The 21,664-nt window shown below is 42.0% G+C and overlaps 1 protein-coding gene across 4 annotated transcripts; it reads right to left on the reverse strand.

Annotated features, from left to right (window-relative positions):
• Positions 1-192: 192 nt before the first annotated feature.
• On the reverse strand, positions 193-19,336 carry fhod3b (formin homology 2 domain containing 3b). Of its 4 annotated transcripts, XM_076109236.1 has the most exons (20): positions 19,044-19,336; positions 18,058-18,152; positions 17,410-17,553; positions 16,994-17,241; positions 13,610-13,672; positions 12,966-13,076; positions 12,658-12,792; positions 12,203-12,253; positions 11,295-11,485; positions 9,958-10,512; positions 8,947-9,869; positions 8,319-8,477; positions 7,498-7,680; positions 7,040-7,159; positions 6,083-6,244; positions 5,767-5,957; positions 5,482-5,674; positions 3,427-3,613; positions 2,872-3,033; positions 193-2,757 (listed from the first exon to the last, which is right to left on the reverse strand). In XM_076109236.1, the coding sequence occupies exons 2-20, from the start codon at positions 18,127-18,129 to the stop codon at positions 2,675-2,677; spliced, it is 3,933 nt and encodes a 1,310-aa protein (XP_075965351.1). In that variant the 5' UTR covers positions 18,130-18,152; positions 19,044-19,336; the 3' UTR covers positions 193-2,674. The 4 variants fall into 4 exon arrangements, with proteins under 4 accessions (XP_075965351.1, XP_075965352.1, XP_075965353.1 ...); XM_076109237.1 differs by lacking the exon at positions 13,610-13,672 and having other exon boundaries at positions 19,044-19,335; XM_076109238.1 differs by lacking the exons at positions 16,994-17,241; positions 17,410-17,553; positions 18,058-18,152; positions 19,044-19,336 and adding an exon at positions 15,071-15,360.
• Between the last annotated feature and the right edge of the window lie 2,328 nt (positions 19,337-21,664).

Below are 21,664 nucleotides of genomic sequence, written 5' to 3' on the forward strand. Positions count from 1 at the left end.
GATGTCCATGTGCAAACCCCAGATAATCTAGTTTGGTAAACTTGTCATTGACCTCTTACGCTCCTGAACATAAAGTGAATTGAAGCATGGTTTGTGTGTCCTGCTTTTTCTTCCCCAAACATGTTAGATTTGACACTTATTTTTCCAAAACTCATTTTCAAGATATAAATTAGTTAAGAAATATCAAAAAAATAGGTTTTAATGAGCCTTTTTATTATATTTGATACATGTGTTTTTGCTGTGGGCATAGACACAATAGAAGCCTTGGTTGTAATGCACTTGTGTCAAGTTCCACAGCGATGTTATGGCACAGGCAGCTAATGTGTGGTGGGCTAATGTTAAATTAGAAGAAGAAAATGCTGAGTGCAATAAAATCAAAGGCTTCTAAGGGATGCCACAAGGACTAAAAGGTGAATTTCATCAATAAGTGTTTCACCATGTTTGTTAACTTTGCAGTCTGTGAAGTAAAAAGTTTTAATACCACAAACCCTACAGCTCTGAGAACCTAAGTGAACCTCCTTTTGTATCAAGCAGAGGTGACACATACAACCATTCATGGCTTGGTTTGCTTAAATTATATTTAGAATACTGCTTTTAGTCTATGACACACTATTCTACACATGGAGCAAAAAACAAACAAACAGAGAAACATCATAAAGACATTGTCATGACATGTACATCATTTTGCAGCATTCCCCCTATTACTTTACACATCTATTCTGTCTTTGACAAAAAAACAGTACAATCTGGGAAACACAATGAGCTCTTCCCCCATAACTTCAGTTCTTAGAAGAGTTGCATGCTACACATAGTCTAAGGTGCTGACTCATTTTCAGTAAATTCGGAACAAAACAAAATAAACATACTGCTGGTGTGGTTTTATGTAGCTTTATCGTAATGTTGCCTTAAATTCTTGTTTCTCTCAATGGCCATCTTTCCATCACAGTGTGAATTTGCTAGTGAATAGATGTATCTAGCCGTGATATATGAACTGAAATGATTATTATAAACACAGCCAAGGCCATTCCAAATTAATAGCACAATGAGTTCATCAACAGTTCGAAAACAGACCTACAAAATCCAAAAGCTAAACTGTGGGCTCCGTCCTGTTCATTACAATACAGATGTACATGTTTTAAAACAGATAATGGTGATATTATATTTGTCCATATCACTTATCATGTAACCCCCGACGTTCTTATTCATAGTTAGGGAATGAAGCTCCTCGCCATGTGAATAACAAACTAAGATCTCCAGTGATGCCAGTTGAACTACATGTTCATTTGGCCTGGTCTATTTTTTACTCCTACATTTTACCTAGATCTCGACTTGAGTGGAACAATGCATTTCTATATTCTACAGTAAGGCAACACGATACAGCTTATGTGCATTACCAATCCTAAATTGTCATAAATACTTTAAAGCTATCTTCATAACATACTATTTGATCCAAAACATAACATGGAAAAAAGCATTTTTTTTGCCAGAACAAGTCTAAAAACACTGGTTAAAAATAAATCACAGCTCCTGAATGATGTACACTGCAGTATTATCCTCTCGCCCCTCACAGACTGCACATCTGTCGTAACATTTTCTTGATTATATGTCCCTGAAAAGATCTTAATAAATAAATGTCTCTGAAAGGCACTCTGAGATGTGCAGCTCATAGTTTCTTAGAAAATAAAACTACTGATCTCTGAAGATTGCTCACTAACGCTGTGCCTGCCTTCCTTAAACTGTTCAGTCAAGTGGTGAGAATAGGCCGCATGATGCCACTGCTAAAAATGTTGATGAGCATTAGCATGAAATGAGTGGTATTACCAGCCTCGCACACAATAACTGGACTGTTGACTGTGATCTTTAAAGTATGTCTCTGCTAAATTTCTTATCCAGTCAACTAACAGACATTTGACAAAGCTTTTGATGTTCATATAGCTTGAATGTGTCCACTTTGATTAGACATTACAAACTGTGCAACTATTGATTTGCTGGTTAAACTGTTGAGTATATTTTCAGATGTCAGTGGTTCGTCAGTGTCAAGGATTTCAAACTCCATCGATACCATACTTTTACATCCAGTGCAATTGTTCCTTATTCGAGCACCTTCTTGAGCAAAATGAAAAGAAACATAAAACTACCACAGTAGTAAATAACAGAATAACCCTCTGCACAAAGCCATCTATTCAACAGATAACATTTCTTTCTATTTGTCTCTAAAGCTGCATGGCTGACACTAAAACTAAGCAGCAGAGAGTGTCTGTACCACACTTTATGCCCTTTGGATTCAATCAAGGCCACTGAGATTGAAGCAAATGCACTGCCAACTGTTCTGATGCCCTCCACCTTGACAAACACACTTTTTCGCGGGTGTTTGGAAGCAATGTCACGTTCGAAGGATGATTGCGATTTAACCTTGTGAGGGAACGTCATCGATGTTTATCCAGCAATAGCAAATTCTGCTCTCTGACCATCAGTTCATGAATAAAAGCTTTTATCCACTCTCTTCAGGAAGCACTTGTGATAAGCCTATGTGAACCAAATGCATGAAGATGAGGTCAACTCATCGAAGCTGTGAGGGAATTTTAGTACCAAAGCCAGAGTGAGTTGCCAGTCTGGGTGTAGGCATTGGAGGGGCAGTGAAAGGGCTTCGAGACGTCCTGACAGTGTGTCCAGCTCACACCTGCATCTCTGAACCGCTGGACAAGCCGAGAGCGTTCGCCTCCTCTGTTGTCAAACCGTTCTTCAGTGTCCTCCTCACTGTGCAGCCAGAACAAAAAGTGAATTATTACGGTGTTTTCACAGGCAGGTGATTATATGGATCTGTGCGTGATAATAAATGATGCCACTTGGCCAATAGTTGACACGACTCACGTGATTTTCGGTTGGCTCGGGACCGTCTCCTCTCCCGAGGTTGCGTCCGCTGGCTGGGCCCCTGAGTGGCTGACCTTACAATCCTCTCCATGATCTCGTCAGCTGTATCATCTGTGCAGTTCACCGGGTCGTCACTGGCAGAGCACCATGGGGTAACGCGCCCTAAAACAGCAAGGTCAGAATCAATAAGAAAACAACAGACAGATCGTATAATAGGGCAGGTTTAACAGAACAAGACGAAGTGTCTACCGCCTTATAAGCGGTTCTGTGAGGTTAACAAGGCTAACATCAGCATGCTAACATTCTCAAAAGAATTCCTAGATGCTGATGTTAATAAGGTATAATGTTATAACAATTGTTGTAACAATTCATGATTTTTAGCATTTAGTAATGCTGACAGAGTACAAGCTGTACACCTAAAACAGAGTACAATGGCATATAATACTATGGTATTATGACTTTGTCATGACATGCTTTACTATGCATATTTATGACATTTTTGTTTCTCACTATACTGTAGTAGTAGTCTGTCTATCACATGTTCATGAGACTGACCTCTGGTGCTGCTGGCTCTGGTGCGTGTACGGAGGCCTGGCACCGTGGACGTCGCACTCTCTCCGCCCTGCAAGCTGCTCTTTAGTATGGCCTTCATGTTCTCATGTTCAGCTGCATCTTCAGCATACTGGATACCCTGAGGCTGAATCTCCTGTGAGTCTGATGGGGCACCGCCAAATTTACCACTCTGGAGGAGGAGGAGGGGGAGGACAAAAGGATTACAATTTCTGACATTTTATTAATAGGAGACGGTGAAACTTAGCTCGTTGTTCTGGCACTTTTAGTATTTCGGAAAAAAAGCTTTAAATATGAAACTTCATACAGTTTATTCTCTGGCACAGCACTTTCCAGCCTAAATTAAAAACAATTAGTCATTTCAAAGAGTTGAAAGTTTCACGTAGACGTTAAAAGTGCTGTTTATTCTGTGACACACACGCACAAAAATCCCCATGACTGTTTGTTGCAACAATGCAGACATGCCAGGTTGCAGAGTACAGCTTCCCTTTTCAGGTCCATTCATATACCAGGAAGTAGCTGCAACTACTTCATGCATTTTCTTCATACTCTAGCTGACATCATGTGGGCATCTCTTTTGTCTCTTTGTCAAAATCGTCAAGCTTCCTCACTCATGTAAGGTTATCCACCCAAGCCTGTCAGTCTGACTGATGACTTGTCCATTGTTAATCCTCGTAAATACACCCGTTATTGTAACGTTATGACAGCACAGTGTGGTTGAATGTTAGTCACAACAGAAAGTTCACATGCACTTGTTTACACACAAAGCCACCCTCCTACCTCACTATCATCGTCATCCTCACTCTACAGAGATAAAGGAAATGGAAGAAAGAGATGCAAAAAAGGTGTGTTGTAAATACAGTACACTGCTGGTGTCAAGTGAAAACGTTTTATGTACAAAGCGACAAATATTCAGGAAACAGTTTTTAGGTTTTCAGATTGATAAACACACTACTGATTTATCTAATTGGTTGTTACAAAGGTTGTAGCATTTTCTCAAATCATAAAGAAGCCTGTAATCCTTGATTTGGGTTGTAAACGTTCAACATTTTGGGAAATCCGTCTCATGCCTGTACAGTAAATATGAAGCTGGACCCAGCAACCGGTTAGCTTAGCTTAGCACTCAGACTGGGACCAGGGAAAAACACCTAGCTGGGCTCCGTTCGAAAGAAAAAAAATATTTGAAGTAGGGTTGTATGAGGACAGCACTCTTTGACGGGGAAGTGAACTGAAAGTGAAACTTATCTATTCAAAGCCAGCAGACCTCATTGACAAAAACGGCACAGATAAGTTTCACTTACAGTTCACTTCCCCATTGCAAAATATTCTAGCATACACTTGAACTTATGTCGTTTTCATAGGTGAGTCTTTCTTTTAGGTGTCTGAAATACATTTTACTGCTGCAGCCCTTCACAGCAGTCCATTGCTTTGCTTCCATGCTGGTACTCTTCTCTGCTTCTCCAAACTCTGGTGTGCCGACCTACCTAGGTATCTGCTGTAGATAATACACTGACTGTAGATAAATACCTTATATACAACTCACTTCAAATACTCCGAACTATCCATTTAAGGTGTTGGCCTTGTTATTTCTCTCTCAGGGACATCCGAAGGTTTGAATTTTCACACAGTGATTGAATTAGGGTCCTTTTTGAAGAGAGAGGGGCCCCTGCCAAGGCCCCTGCTGAGTAGCAGACTCCTCGGGGTTTAAGGGATTTTAATCACGCAGGGAGGTGTTTGCTCTGGCCTTTCTTCGTCTGCTGCAGCTACAAAATGAGATACACTAAAAGCAACTCACTGATTGTTGTTACAGTAACCTATACATGTGATTACCAAGGAACTATGCTGATGTAATTGCAAATGTATGCCATGTCTCTCAGAAAAGCCACGTTTGACGCTTTAACCAGATTATGGCTATAACTAGTGTCCAGGGATTGCTCATATTGTCTCATAGAATTGAGAAAGTACAAACTAAACAAAGACGAGGATCAGGAAATGGAGAAAGTGTATGTGCGACCCTTGCTCGTGGTGAGGAGCACTTACATCTGTTATCATTTTCCCCCTGGTCTTATTCCTCTCCCGGTGGTTGGCCCTCTTCTGTTTCTGCTGTAGCACGCGCTCTCTTGTTGTGCGATACTCCAGGGCAAATTCACTCAGGATCTTGCTAAAGCGATGAATGCTGACCTCACGTACCGCATATATCGGATGGCCCAGGAACAGCAGAAAGGCATGAAACCTGCAGATGTTTAGAGAAACATCACATCACTGTACAGAGATCCTTTGGTGGAAACAAAGTTTAAACGTGCTTCAAAAAGTAACACAAGTCACCTGTTGAGTATTCTTCGATGTACAATCTTCAGAATAATGATTCTCTCTGCACAATCTTTGAGGAAGTCTGACATCTTTTGTTTCAATGGTGGTTTCATCTCGTGTTTCGCAATGACCTTGAGGTGATCCCATGATGCTTTGCACCTTCGCTCCATCTGGGCCAGATTGTCTTGAAGCTGGTCAAAGTCCACCTAACGAAAGTATCACAGAATTGTTGAGGACTCTCTTCAGTGGATATGGCATTTCACTTACTGCTACTAGTGACAAACTAATATTTTGGACAAATTGTTTAACGAGTTTTTAAAGAGTGAACAACCTTGGTCAAGCGGGTGATAGCTCCTATTTCAGAGTAGAGATCAGTGCTGTCTGGAAACTTCTCCACCACGATGGAGCAGGCGTGGTGCAGCAGGGACTGCTTATGAACCGTGTCCTTCACCTCCGGGACTTTCTCCAAATAATTCAGCTCAAAGCCTTTAGCCTAGAGATGCATGCATACACAGCAACACAGTCAGAATGTGGGATGGAAACAACTGTCTGAAATTAAAAATCAAGAGCCCCTAGTCGAGGACCAAATTGCAGTGAATTTCCTTTTTGGCACGGTCAGAAAACGGGGCTCAATGGAGTGCGCCAAGTGCAGATTCATTAGGCTGGTGATTATCAAAAACCACAATCTACTTCAGACCTGACTGATTGTTCTGCTCACCACAGCGGAGCTAAAAGAAACCCGGGCATATCATGAAAGACATAATCCCAATAGGATCTCCCTTGTTCTGCTGCCAGTTCTAAATGGCTTACTGCAAAATATAAATGCAGCCACTACTTACGGGAACTTCTTGTTTTGATATCGATGACTTATGTTTCCCTGTTTTGGCTCTCAGGTCGCATTGACATACAGACAAAACCTCCATCACAAAGTAGAACAAAAAAATGCACAAAGTTCACACACAAGCAACACACAATGTCAGAAACACACAACCCCCCCCCCCCCTCCTCCTCCCCTGTTTTTTCTTCTTCTCCCCCTCCGAGACAGACAGAGCCAGGTTCAGCAGAGGCCTTGGCCAGCATTTTTTACTGTAGAAGGACAGTGTCTGGTGCAGACAGTCAGGCAGCACATTCTTCTACACATAGAGAGTCCACTGTTATCCATTCCAAATAAATATGTGTGGGGGAATTTGGGGGGGGGGGGGGGGGAGGGAGTGAGTAAAAGACAGAGGGAGAGAGAAAGTGTAAAGACAGGAACCTCTGAGCCATAAATGTCTTGAGGGTTACTCACGTTAGTGCCATTGAGGAAGTTGCCAATGGCCAACAATGTGGTCAAGATGTAGCGGAGTGTCTTGTTTTTCTCTAACTGGTCCATCCCTTCCTTGAGGTCCTGCAGAGGCTCTGCCACTTCCTAAAAGAGCATGAAAATGTAGTCAAGAATCATGTTATCTTCTCTATCCCTGATAACAACTTACAGTAAACGGTCTGTCTATCTATCTATATCGGCAGTCACTGCAGCTTGTTGCTAACTGTTTCCCTCTGTTCCCAGTCTGTATGCTAAGCTAAGCTAAGCAGCTGCTGGCTGTAGCATCTTAACTACTGTACAGACATGACGGTGAGCAACTATTCCTTTAATACCTTTAAAAGTCAAGAAAGATAAATGTTGAAATAAATGAAATGAAATAATGATTTACTTCTGTGACTCCATAAGGTTTGCTTGTGATTACAATTGACAGGGACGTGTCTGACCTTCTCAATAAGCTCATAGTCCATCTTGAATGCCCAGAGCTGCAGGCGTGCAGACAACTCTGTGATGGAGGAGAGGGTGAGAAGGAACTGTTCAGCACTGCCCAGGGGGATATCAGGGTTGACCAGCTGAGCCTCCTGGATCCTCTGCTTTTCTTCCTCTGTGGGGATCATTGTCAAGATTTTCTAGGAGAGTACAGAAGAAATCAGAGAAGAGGATGGGAAAGGATCAAGCGTTATAAAATCATTCATCAAGTAAACCTATCAAAAAAAATGTAAACGGTTAAATTCTTGCTCTGTTTATATAAGATGTTCCCAATTTTTCCTACAAACTTGTGTGACATCTGAATTTTCAACCTTGTCTTTGTTGTCTGGCTGAAAAGATCTCCAGAGACAAAAGGTGGGGAGGAATACTCCTTTTTGCTGAGAATGAACTCAAGGTGAAGCTCTGGAAACTGCAGGTTATATAACCCCAAAGGGATGCAATATTAAACATTATCTGCTGAAAAGTCTACGGTTTTTAAAACGAGCTGAAAATATGCATGTGGAGCTAATCTTTGATCATCGCTGTGATTGATTACGCGAGAACAGCCACAAAGCCAGCCATGCAGCCAGAAAACCACATATGTCAACATTGTGGGCCATCCCATCGACGGGAGTTAAATCTCTCGTTTATGGAAGTGCATTTTGGTGTGCTGCTGAGTAATTATCATTCATAAAAAACATCTATATTTTGGATTTAAATGGTTTAACTGATGGACGAGACAGTACTTATAACATACAGTACCAATTTAGATACAGAACGTATCTTTAAAAACGCTTACCTCAATGCCTTCCTTGTTCAGTGCGTACTCATCAAAGTTGAGAATAGCGGTCTTAATGGTGCGAGGAGGAGGTAAGACAGTCAAGCCAATGTTTATAGCATTGCTGCGTTTTGAGTCCAGGACTATGATTTCTTGTCGTTTGCCATCAACAGCTGCTTTCTGTAAGAGATACAAATCATCGTTATATTATATCATGTACCTTGTGTAGTGGAATCAGCTCTTAATGGTTTAAGATGCACTACACACAGTGTGTGTGAAATCACACTCGGAGTATCAGCCTTCATCACAAAATGGAGATATGACCGAGAGCCCCTTGAAGCCTTGTCACCACAACAGAGTTGCTTGAGACTTGTTTTGGGTATTTCGCCTGAATGATCCATGGACAGGAGGTGATTAAACTAACATTTTAAGAAGGCTTTCACCCATTTTAAATGTCATCCAGGGTGACAGTAGTTTGGCAAAATGTATCACTCAACTCACAAAATGACCCTTTCTTATATGATACCGGATAGCAAGAAAACCTGAGCAATGGGAGAGAAGCCAAGGCAAATTAGGATTGCAAAACAAACCTCCAAAAGTATACAGTAATACTGAATGGTTCTACTGTAACTGCAGAACACTAAGTTACCTTTGTGACAGGCAGCTCCTTGGATTTGGACTCAAACAGCTGCTCTAGCTTGGATGTGTCCAGTTTAACTGGCTCCAGTTTGGACCAGAGAGACTCCTTACAGAATTTATGACTGTTACAATGCCAGTCCACGGGACGCACTTCATTCCAGAAGAGTCGGATGGTCTTCTTTTTCTTTTGGAAGAGAGGCATCTCCCCTCGACTCAGCTGAGGGGAGGGCGGAGGGATAGGGGCCATGAATGGTGGGGCTGGGGGCATCATTTTGCCAAGGATGGGAGGAGGAGGAGGAGGGCACCCAAACAGGGGCGGGGGTGGTGGCAGTGCAGCATTACATGGCAGAGGTGGAGGTGGTGGTATGAGGTCACCTGACCCCAGTACACTGTCCATATCTAAAATGTCCATGTCATCCTCATCCCTCAGGTCCGTGAAGTCGATTTCTTTGATCCTCAGCTCCCTAGGTTCGGCCATCAGCTGATCCCAGATATAGTCGGACTCTTTCTTAGGGGTTAAGGTTGATGAGGCAGCGATTGATGATTTGTCAGTCTGCTGCTGCTCTTTTGAGGCCTCGGCCTCAGGAGGAGACGTGAGGCCTTTGACCAAATCTCCAAACTTCTCCGCAACTGCTCGGACACTGCCCTGGTTGTCCAGATGACCCACCTCCATTTTTTTCACATTTTCTTCCCTGGCCTGTCTGTGAGCCTCCAGTGTGGAGATCCTGCTGGCCAAGCTAGCTACAGAGGAGTCACCGACTTCTGCATCCTTCTCACATTTACAGTTTTCTTTCTCCGTTTCTGCTACATTCCCTTCATCCTTGCCGGTTGTCGCCTGAGCGTAGAGCATGTCCAGCATGAAGCGCTTGCTGTTGAGTATTTTGTTGCACTGGTCGTTCACATCTGCGTCTCTAATGCACTGTGTCCATCGGCCTGTTGATACGGAGAGAATTGTGACATTGAATACAAATATACATAGTTGAATATCAAAGTAAGTGAATAAAATGAGCATCGATCATACCTGCTTCAATGTCATTGGTGAGTTTCTCCTCCCGCTCCTCCCTCTCCAGAGTGCTACTTGTGGAGGAGATGCTGGATGCAGAGCAGTTGTCCTTTTCATTCACTTCCTCGTTCTGTCTCTCCTTCTCACTCAGCAGTACTCCGTCCTCGACATCCCTTTCCGTTGGCTGCTCCTTCTCAAACTCCTCCTCTAACTTCACATTCACCTCCACATCTGGCTCTCCCACTCCTGCTACATCTGCTGCCTCTGCCTCCTCTACCTGCTCTTCCACATCTACTTTGTCCATGTCCTGTTTCTGTTCCTCAATCTTCTCCTGCTCTTGCCCCTCTTCCTTCTCCACGCCGGACTGTTCATCTGATGCTGGCTCTGCCACTACATTCTGGTCGGCCTGAGTCTCAGCAACATCCTCTGTCTCTGCAGGCGACTCTGTCTCAGTCTGCTGCTCGTCTGGCTCAGAGGGAGGTGTGGGGGAAGGTTCTGATACTGTTAAGTCTGGCGCTGGACTTTTGGTTCTGGTCTGTGGGTCAAGGTTTGGCTCTGAAATATGTTCTGTTCCTGGAAGAGAAATCAAAACAAGGTAGCAAAATTCTTACTTGAAGTACTTCAGTTATGTGTGTTTATATTATCTGATAGTCTTCAGATATGTTTGTTTATAATTAAAACGGCTTTAAATTGCTTCCTGACATGTCCTTAATTGCACTGAGAGACTGTACATTTCCAGACTGCAGAAATAATTTACAAAGCAATCATCAAATTCTGTTACCATAGCTCATGATCATACAACACACACACACACACACACACACACACACACACACGCACACACACGCACACACAAACACAAACACAATGTGAGTGGCTGAGAAGCAATGCTTTACAATTTCTGAGAAAGAAAACTAGTTAAATTAGAACTTTTGTTACCAAGTTGTTACCAAAATAAACTTCTGTACTTTAGTATTGAGAGAAACAGCCCTTTTGATTGCAAGCCTCAAAACAATGAAGCTGCTTAATCAGTCTATTTAGACACAACACATACATTTAGATACAACATCAAATTATCTATTTTCCTAAAATCTTACTGTATCACTGCTACATTTTGATACACACACATAAGTCAAGTAGTTATTCTAAATAATCCCTTTCAGCAGAAGTGCAGCTAAATCTAATTTCTGTGCAATAAACTCTCGTCAATTGTTATTGCCACGCCCAGTGTGTGTGACAGGTGCACTGACAGCCAGTGTAGTCTCTGCCAGCTCTGCAAGCCAACATTACAGTCCATTCATGCTCATATCACTCGGGTACCAATGATGAATAAATGGTTGGCAAACACTAGTTACCCGACGTCTGGTGTGCAGTGGCGACTGTGTCTTGCTGTGAGATAATGGACGAAGGTGTGGCACAGCGGGACGCAGAGCGGCTAGCAGGGTTGGGACTCAAACACAGCGTGATCTCTGTCCGTCCTCTTGTTGGCACCTTGGGGCGCTCTCGCTCAAACTCCTCTGCGGCTAGCCTCTCCACAGCCTTGTACCTGCAATAATGAAATTTAGCTTCTAGAAGTCTGTACACTTGGGTTAAGATGCATGCTGATCTGTTGTAAAAGCTATATCATAGTTGTGATATAATCACATAGAAACATACATGCAAATGATTGCAAAGTTGAAAATATTACTTAAATTTGTTTTAGGGGTGCAGAGATATATGACTTCAAAATACAAGCCCCTGAAAATATTACATATTAGAGATATTAAGGCTACATCGAACAGTGATGAAATATTCTGTTCAGTTTTAGTGAATAATAGCCATGATGTCAAAATGTATGCTGTGAACACATATGCCATATTTGTCTTGTTCCGAGGTATTTATAGAAACATTGAGCTGTAATCCCATTACTAATACTCAGGGAGTCAAATAATGACAAATGACATACATTTTTTATTAAAGTTGCCAAAGTGCTATTTAACTTTAATGGCTGGTGTTTACTGATCTCAAATCACACGGTCAGAGGGAGACAACCGGACCACATCCAGGACAAAACGCAATTACACACTGGTCCTGTTAACTTTGGGACGTCTTACTGAGGAGCAGGTCTAAAGGAGCTCTAACACCTATAAATCATCCTAAGGCTTTACATCTGCTTTTGACTTTAAAATAGAATCTCAAAGTATTTACAAACCTCCTTATCTTTTATCTTATTTGCAGCATTATTGTCGGATCCATGGGAACCCATGCACTAAAGTAAACTCACCTTTCCTCTCTGGCTTGTCTTGCTTCTTCCCTCTTGTCAACATGATCTCGACTGAGATAGAAAGATCGAAACAGAGTCAAAATTTAGGGCCTGAATTGACAGTCTGCATAATGTAATACTTCAATTGCTTAACTGAAATTGATGTGGTGAGTGCAAATAAATCAAAACAGAGCATCATAGAAAGGTACGACAAGACATCAGAGACGAACATATACTTTTGCAGATTCTTCCTGCCATGATCCAGTATTTCTCATTATCATCATAAACAAAGACAGCCCAGCTTTTATCTGACTCACGGGGGATTTGTGAATATCACTCCAGAGTAAAGACTGTCGCCACCTATTTCTAAAAATACCAACCTATCTTTATTGGCTGTACAGCTCCCTACAAAGTAAATAAATAATATATTCTTTCTGACATGAAGTCATGTAGTATTTCCATTGGGTGAGACTAACTTCAAACGGTTCCTCTCTTCTCTTTCGATTCTCTGCAGACGCTCTTCTCTTTCCAGGCGTCTCCTCTCTCTCTCCACAGCCAGAGACTCCTGATGCTGTCGGTACGATGAAGTGAGCAAGCCTCCTAGAGCAGGTCTAAACGATAAAGAGAAAGAACAAATGTGATAACATTATCAAAATTGAGTGATTGGTTTGTATTTTGATTTTGGTATTTACACATATTTTTTCAAATGGGAGCTTTATAGGAATATGATCAACCATACAGACAAAATGTTCTGCATCAGCTGTGGAAAAGTTAAGATGCCAACCTGTCAACCGCTTTGGAGTCTGGTGTGGAGGTTGCTGAAGTAGTGAAGCGATGAATGGGTGATGTAGGAGCCTTGTGCCTGCCAGGGTATGGACTGCCATTGGCACTGATTCTGTTAAAAGAAGGGGAAAATAAATGCTTTGTTCGCTCCGAAAACATTTTTCCACTGAAAGACAGAGAAGAACGATGAACAACACTTCCCGAATCTGTGATGTGAATTCCAATGTCATACTGCTGGATAGCTTACACTGAGATATGACTGTGTTGAGTGCTCTTAAGCACTTCTCCCTCTGCATCTGAATAGCTTTCCTGTGAGGCCATCAACTATCTGCAGGTGCACTGCTCATCCATGTATGTGCATGGGGACAATCTTTCTTAAATGCATCTTTTCGCTACACCTATTCTGTTCTTTGAGGCCTTGTATTTGTTGAATCTGATAGAAGATTATGCACATTTTGTCCTAGAAAGGTTGCACAACACATTGTGGATTGGAAACACACTAGTGTTCAACGACAAACTTTTCCGGCAGATTGAATTATGTGCACATCTTCCTGAGATTAATGTAAACCACAAGGCCTCAGAGCACTCATACATCTTGTCCCTGCACACTCTTGTTACTCTTGACCTGTTGACACCTGGCCTTACCTTTCTGCCCAGCTGGGCTTTCTAGTTGTGTAAGATGTAGGAGAGTTGTATATATCTGTCAGACTGAAGATGGAAGTGAGAAAAAGAGAGTAACAGTCAGATCAGACACTCCAAAGATCAAATAATTATATGTTAGTCATACAAACAACATAGCGAGACAGCGGTCGAAGGTTGGAGGGCTGCAAGACCACAAAGCAACGGAGCCAATGGGGGAAAGACCATATCTCTGTCTGTCTTACCTATTCAGTGTGCCATTTAGAAGGTAATAAGACTGCAGTACAATTCTAATGAATACAACTATTTTACTTACTGTCAACTGTATTGAAAACAGTGCTGAGATGGAATTTAGCATACAATGCTAAGGAATTGCTATGCCATTCCAGCTTTGGTGGACTATCATGTTTCTATTGCTACAGACCTCTGCAGAAACACGAACAGCTAAGAGACAGTGACTCATGTTGTAAACTTTGAATTCCTTAATGCTTTGAATTCATTTATTGATTTGTCTTGGATTAACTGTGGTGGAGAGCCACAATGGAAGACAGATGAGTAGTAAATGTCAGCAAAAATAATGCTTTCCAGCAACTTAAAAAATGAAGTAATTATGATTTTTCTTTTTCTGGTACAGTACGTCTTTGGAGATGGCAGATCATGCAACACAAATCACATCTGAGGGATAATAAAGGCAACTATGATCAAGAAAACATTTTTAAAGGATGAAGGAGGTAGAGAGGAACTAAGCCACAGCATGTCTAACACAAATAACCTGATGGGGTGCTGTAGAGAATAATCTATTTATAAGAAAAGATAGGAATTATTGAAAATTAGAAAAAAAATTGAACTACTATGTCTGCTTTTACTCGTATGTTGCTTGCAGGTGTCTTTACTGAGTGTACAGTGAGCTACAAAGAGACACAGTCACCAGTGATGGGGATGACGGAGTGTTTCCTTGCTGTGAGGCGTAATGGTCTAACACAATTAAATGAACTGTAGCTCCTGCCCTAGTGCCTTTCTCTGGCCTGGCCCTCCTCACTCTCCTCGGCTCCGACAGACACCTGGCTCTGGCTCAAGTCAGGGGACGGAGGGAGAGGTCTAGGGTTAGGGGGAGGGAAGGGGGGTGAGGCTGGGGTAGTCTGACAATAACGGTAATCACAGTCAGGTGGCCGGGGAGGAACCCACCAAGGACTAAAGGTCCTCTTTTTAGGTGCAATGGACACAGGAGACGATATCCTGGTCTTGACGCTGAGATATTCTCTCTGCCCTGGCTGGTCACTGGCTTTAAGGAGGATGTTGCCCGTACACTTTAAGTTCAAACACATGTTAGGAGTGTCTGCTACAGACGGAGCCACACTAGGATGACAAAATACAACAGAGTAGGAGTCCAAATGGAAGAAAAACTATAGGGAGAAACTGTATGAGGGAAAAGGGGAATGACACTTGGAACCTGTTGGCCTAGAATACCTGTGAGCGCCCTGTCTAGAGGACTCAGTGACTGGATGACTTTCATAATCTGCCTCGTCCTCCTCATCCTCCTCTCCTTCCTCCTCCTCCTCCTCCTCCTCCTCTTCTTCCTCGTCCTCTTCTCTGTGGTGAGAGGAGGGATCAAGAGTTGAAAGGAGGAAAGGGAGGATGTAGGCAGGCAAGAGAAAAGAGAAAGTGGACAGAGACAATGAAAACACAGAGCAGAGGAAAGCCCAGGCGAGACAACAGACAGAAATGACAAACACCGAAAGCATTGGAAGAATAACAAGAGACAAACATTGAAAGATGTTGAAAAGGGTTAGTAGGTTTTCACAACTGTCTAAGTGTCTAACAAAATGATGTAAACCTACGGAGAAATAACAGTTCTTTCTACCTTTTGTTTGATTCAGTCTGTTTGTTATTGTGTCATGTGACTTGTTGCCAGAAGGCAACAGTGGAAACGAGAGTGAGAGTTGTACAGAGGAGAGCCGGTGTCGTCAGAGTTCGTTGTGTTGGAGTACATAAAACGTAGCTTAGTGTTATCTGAAATATTTTTATTGTCATGGCTGCATATTAAGCTGATTTTGACTTCTTGAGCAAAACCTGGTGAGACACAATAAAAAACAGACCACATCAATGGAAAGGTTAACTAAACTACATTTCTTTGTAGGGTCCTTTCCATAATATTGTCCGACACTTAAAAAGAAGTCCGTCAGTGGCAAAAAACAAGCACTTTTAGAGGACTTAAACTGACGGAAATGAATTGTCCTGCAATTACATTGCAGCCCGTTTAGCGGCTGCAGTCCACAGCGTTCTCGATCAATTTGAGACCAGTTTCAAAAATTGTAGTCCCCTTTAGTCAGTAGGACACAAAAGGGGAAAATGGGTTAATGTGAAACATACCAAAGTTACCCTTTAATACAAAAAACCCATCTCCCTGTGATTTTAATTGAGGAGAAAAACATTCAATTGAATAACAAGTGTTGGGGATGTAGAAGATATGCTGTTTGCTTGAGCAGATAGTCTGGGATACTTTGTCATTCACAAGTCTGTGGCCACTTTTCTTCTGGATCTGTCTCGGATGTCTGGATTTCATTAACAATATGGAAAATGGTGATCTTCAAAGGCAGCTTGGATTTCCTGTGGTGGACTGGAAGAAGCTAGTCCAGTATGACGGTATCATATGACCTGCTGGACTGAATTTAAGTATACCTGAAGACCTGAGTGCTACCAGGAGTATTAGGGCATATGCTAGGCGACAAACAATTCCTAGTTTAAAATTCAAGCCTAATTTTTGTCTTCTCATATATGGCCTATAATAAAAAGTGGAATAATGAATGACTTCATGTGAAGTTTTTTCTGGTGCTTTTACAGGGCATAGTCCAAGCTACTACACAATTAAACAAGATTGCGATTTGCTTCTTGCCTGAATCACCAGTTGTGGTTTCTATGAGTTTGTGTAGTCCCAAAGGTTTGCTGTATAAAAAACAGATGGCATAGTGGAGTTTGAGTTAACTCCACTCTCACTGAAGGAAGCATGACTTGAGACAGAGAGCAGATAGCTCATATCATGTGTTTACAGAAGCTTTCTATTTCCATCTGAGGCAGGGAAACGTCTTGACAGTGGGGAAATTAATTCAAATGTCACTTTGCAGTAACAGTCTCCTCTCTGCCGTTCTTTAAATTACTATATAATTAAATTCTCTGCTTTGGCTCTGGACAGAATAGACGCAAGGCTGAAATATAATACAACAGCTATCTCTCAGGGCTTAGAATATACATGATCAAAACAAACCCCCCTGGCTGAACTTTTAAAACAAGGATGGGACCAAGTTCAAGCTAAAATAGAAGAAAGGATTAAGTTTCTTATTTTCTTTTGAAAATCTTCCACTTTTCCATTTCTCTGTCCTCCCCCGGCCTCACCTCTCACTGATGTCTTCAATGCGCTGGCCACCGAAGGGCAGGAAGCTGCTTGCATGAGAATGAGGGCCGCTGGGTGATGCTGGGGCAGAAGCGTGGCCTCTGCTATTCTGGAGTGAATGTCTCCGGCTGCGTCTTCTCTCCAGGCCTCGCCTCTCGTTGGTGCCACCAACGCTGGCCCGTCTGCGGTCCTTACGGACGCTGGGAGGCAACTGGGTTTCATCGTCTCCGTCCTCATGTCGGAGAATCATCTGGATCAAAGGCATCACAGAGAAACCTTGGCACACGCTTCATTGCTGGCCGCCGTATAAGTGTGTGAGAAGTCATGTGACCTCAGTCGATTGTGCGACACACATGTCCAATAAAGTGACATTAAGGCTAGTTGTGATGAGATAATGTGGCAGTGTATGCTTTCTTACCTCGTAGATGTTGAACTGTTCGACGAGGTCGAGGTCAGAGCCTTTCCTGCTCAGGTGTCTCTGGGCCATGGCTTCAATGCCCTGCTCCTCAAGACAGTCCACCATGTCATAGTAGGAGTCCTGGTCCGGGAGGCCTGCCAGAGTCTGAAACACAAACACATTCAATAGAAGAAAAAAAAAAACACAATAAGAGTTCTAAACTGTCTCTGCAGTATTTTAGATTAATTGTGAAAGAAAAAATAAATTACAAAAATAAAGAAAGATCGCCTGAGAGAGTGAAAGGGTGTACAATTTCTTCTGCAGTTGTTTTGTTTCGACCTATGGTATCTATATATGTATGCAGGTATTTTGACTTCAGTTGGATCAAAGTTTCCCCGTGTTTGAAAAACACCACCGGTTCATTATATACACATGATACTGTACAATCCATTCTTATCTTCAATGAAATGAATACGTGGGGGAGCGATAGGAGTGACAATGACTCAGATCCTACTGAAGTCCATTAAAAAGCTCAATATGACAAAGGCTCTGGCAGATCAGATGACATTTTGGGAACAATGCAGATAAGAAACCCAGAGGGGGTTTGAGAGATAGAGACCAAGAGAGAAGATAAGACAGTTAAGGAGCTAGTTGTATTCTTTCACTGACCTTATTGATGAGTGTCATTGCATACACCAGCAGCTCTGTATCCACTCCATCCTTCTCATCTAGGATCTCCATGATGTTTGACCACAGTTTTGTTTCTGCAGCAGCGAAAGGCATGCAACACATTGTATATCAAAAGAGAAACTCCACCGGGTTATAGTAAAGTCTTATTTAATCCATTTGCTGATCTTAGAGCGTAAAAATAGTTTTGTCATCTCATGGGTCGAGTAAGAGAAATGCAGCCATAGCAGTTTTCCTCTAGAAAAAGTGGCAGTGGAAAAAAACAGTGCAGGGGCGAGTTGATCACCGGAGCAGCCGCGTGCCTCAGACACAAGTGTCAAGTCCACCTCCTTCTCAACAGGAGTCTGGGGATCAGGTTCAGTCTTCTTACGCAACAGCAGAAGTGACACGATCGGGGAGCTGAGACAGAGGGATACCCGACCCCTGCACGGCTGATGTTCAACCGCCTGTTGTACAGTGTGGAGCCTTTACAGAGAGGCAGGTAACTGAACCCTGCTGCAGACAGGAGTTACAGTCTTTCTCAATAAGCCTCGTTCCATGCATAGCTAGAGAGCTTGCCCAGGACAACTGATCTGACTGCTGTGTAACAGGGAACTGTGATCTGCGGTCAGCTGAGCAGCACTACAGCCGCCATGGATGACTTGATTAGAAGAACTGAAGGAGAAATCTATCCGAAATGGGAATTTACATTATTTCATTTTTACATTATTTACGGTATTCCTTTAATATTTCACTGCTGGTTTCACTTGAGACATTTAACAACAGAGAATTACAACTGATACAATGCTAATTTTATTTTAGAGGTATGAAAACAATCTCTTATTAGCTGGAAAAAAAAACATTCATGTAAAACTAATTTGGTGTAACACCTCACGCGATGAATCGACAGAGTCTGGCAAGCTCTTGATGCCCTGATAGTCTGTCTGCAGGTATTGACTTTAACATCCCAAAGTCTCCCTAATGCTCACCTCTTTTGGCATCCACAACGTTCACAACTTTTATGAGCAGGGCGGCGTTAGACTCGGTGTACTCCACAAACACCAGCAACAGCTTTAGGGCTGTCTTCACCACCAGACGGAACTACACAAAGAGAAAAATACAGTAAACACAGAAATCACAATGTGGCAATAGCCCCTAAACCCGAGCATGTAACACACAATCCACTTCATTTCAACTGTAAATGTAATGCTTTTGCTCAAACAACTGGACCAGCTCAACACGGGTGATGCGCCAGCACTTCCAACTATTACTGGTATCCTATTGTCTAAAAAAAGCTTTTCCTGTCTGAGACGACTTGAGAGTTTGATAAGAACTTCCTGTGACAATCAGAATAAAATAAAAGACTGGACTATAACAAACAGTTAAAGGGACTTAAAATACTGTTGCAGTCGACTAAAACTCTAAATTTACACTTATTAATTTGCTTGAGAGTGACAATCGATCATGTCAGTGGTGATAAAAGCAGTGTTAATTTAGTAAAATGTTTGTCTAAAGAGCTGCCACATCAGCACTACCACTGGACAAGCGACACCCCCGTCAATGATCACAGTCAAAATGATAACTGACAGTGGAAATTTGCCATATAAAATTATTGGGAAAACAGGGTTTTGATATTTTTTTTAAATAATAAAAAAAAGATGAATGCCAAAAACTATTTCAACATTTACACGAGAAGGCAGAGAGAGTGAAGAGTTAACATAGTTCCCTCCTCTGCTGCAAATATGCTTCACATTACAGAATCTGACCACTAGAGGGCCGAGGGGATCACAATGACAGAGGAAAGTATTGAGGAGTATGTGATTATTTCAATGTCGCCAGTGCACAGATGGGTTTGCTGAGTTGATTGTAGAGTATATCTACTGTGTTTAGTGTTCATAATCTTTACCTTGGATCCAACCAGAGTGTAAAGCCACTGGACCGTTTCAGTGTGAGATATGAGGCCGTTCATCCCATCCACATACAGCATTATCTGACCGAGAGCTGGAAAGAGAGAGAGACAGACAAAGAAAGAGATGGAGTTTGGTTAATCATCTGCCATGAGCTTTAATTCTTCTTTTCACTAAAAACTGTCCGCATTTGTCCTGCTTGAAGAACTAGAAGAACAGTAAATGTTTGCTAAAAATGTTTGGGGTCTCTTATTAACATTGAGCACGATTCTGAGTGGGAGCCTTTCTACGCAAAGCAGGCGAAACTTTAACAACAAAGTCTCATCTGGTTTGCCTTAGAGTCCAAGAGGAACCCTAAAAATGCCCCTCTATCTTTGTTTTTAGCTAATTATGAAGCGTTTATGTATATAATGATGTAGCACAGAAAACAGAAAATTGACCATCATACCACTTTTGTACAACTCACATTGTAATGCAAAATAAAAATTAAAAAAGCATGCGCATCCAGATGCTAAATACCAGGTGCTGGACAGAAAAGCATGTAAAAGATGTAAAAAAATAGAGAGAAAAAATACAATCTCACAATCTTCAGCCCACCCTATATGTCCGTAAACAGGACCTACACAGTAGTGTCTGACCAATGACGTCGATTTTTCAAAGAATGTTCTGTGGCTGTCACATATGCACGTATAACAACCACACAGTTGCCAACAAAACGTGTTTTGTTAGTGAAAAGGCTTAATAATATTCCTCTGCCCATCATGATTAAAGTGGTTAGAGCTGCTGTGGAGATAAAAAACAAAACAATTGGGTGAGGACCTAAAAAAGAAAAATGACTCTCGTCCCTCAAGTCAGTGGACAAAAATGGAGGGAAATATTTGAGCGCCTTGAGTGCCTCACTGGATGCTGACATGACTTCCAACTGTAACAGGATACATAAATAAGAACATGATAAGAGCCAAGGGATCTCTATGGGGGGGGGCACTACAAGTGTAGGGCTTCTGTTAAAGGAGGAGATGGGGGGGGGGGGGGGGGGGATAAACACTGCTGGAAAGAAGTGGAACAGACAAAAGCTCCTTTTAAATATGTAGCTTTTTTTTTAACACCATCTCAGTGGCCATCCACGGGGAGTTAATGCATTCACACAGAAGACCACAGCAACAGGATGAGCTCAGCTTGAACCCACTGCAACTTTAGGTGATACATTAGCTGACATGTGGGGAAAAAAAGCTTAGTTGTATAAACACGTGAAGACATTGAAAGTGGAACATTTTTGGAAGGCCTGGTTGATAGTTCTTGGCAGAAGCTGAATAGCTTTTTTCTTTTTTTTAGGGGGGGGTAATACCTAAGAGAACTTTGGGAAAAAGACATGAAATTCCTGTCTTTTTCAAATGTGACAAAAGGTGATGAGCTTGTGCTGATCAAGTACAGAAATGAGTAGCTGGAGACTCCTTCATGGGCCGCAAAGCTGACACACCAGGTGTTTTGAGCTGTTAAAAATAACATAGAAACTGTCAGAGTTCAATCTTTGACCAATAACTAGATAAAATACTGAAACAGACTTATTGAGGGCTCTTAAACAGAATGCCATGTAATCTCCTCTTGCCATGTTTCTCCAGACATGTTATGATGAGATTCTGTCATATATTTTTCCCCTCCTCTTCTCTAGGGGGGTATGAAAATCATGAATATGCTGTAGATAA

The sequence above is a fragment of the Anarhichas minor genome, unplaced genomic scaffold (genome assembly GCF_050575085.1).
Source record: "Anarhichas minor isolate MPS153535 unplaced genomic scaffold, ASM5057508v1 ptg000041l, whole genome shotgun sequence".
NCBI classification, from domain to species: Eukaryota; Metazoa; Chordata; class Actinopteri; order Perciformes; family Anarhichadidae; genus Anarhichas; species Anarhichas minor.

Excerpts from the sequence above, each read along its gene's own strand:
- fhod3b (XM_076109236.1), bottom strand. The coding sequence starts at position 18,129 with ATGGAGATCCTAGATGAGAAGGATGGAGTGGATACAGAGCTGCTGGTG. Across the intron at positions 12,254-12,657 it reads GAAGAGAGGAACCGTTTGAA|TCGAGATCATGTTGACAAGA; the intron begins GTTAGTCTCACC and ends TTTCTATCTCAG. Across the intron at positions 3,614-5,481 it reads GGGGGAAAATGATAACAGAT|AGTGGTAAATTTGGCGGTGC; the intron begins GTAAGTGCTCCT and ends CTCCTCCTCCAG.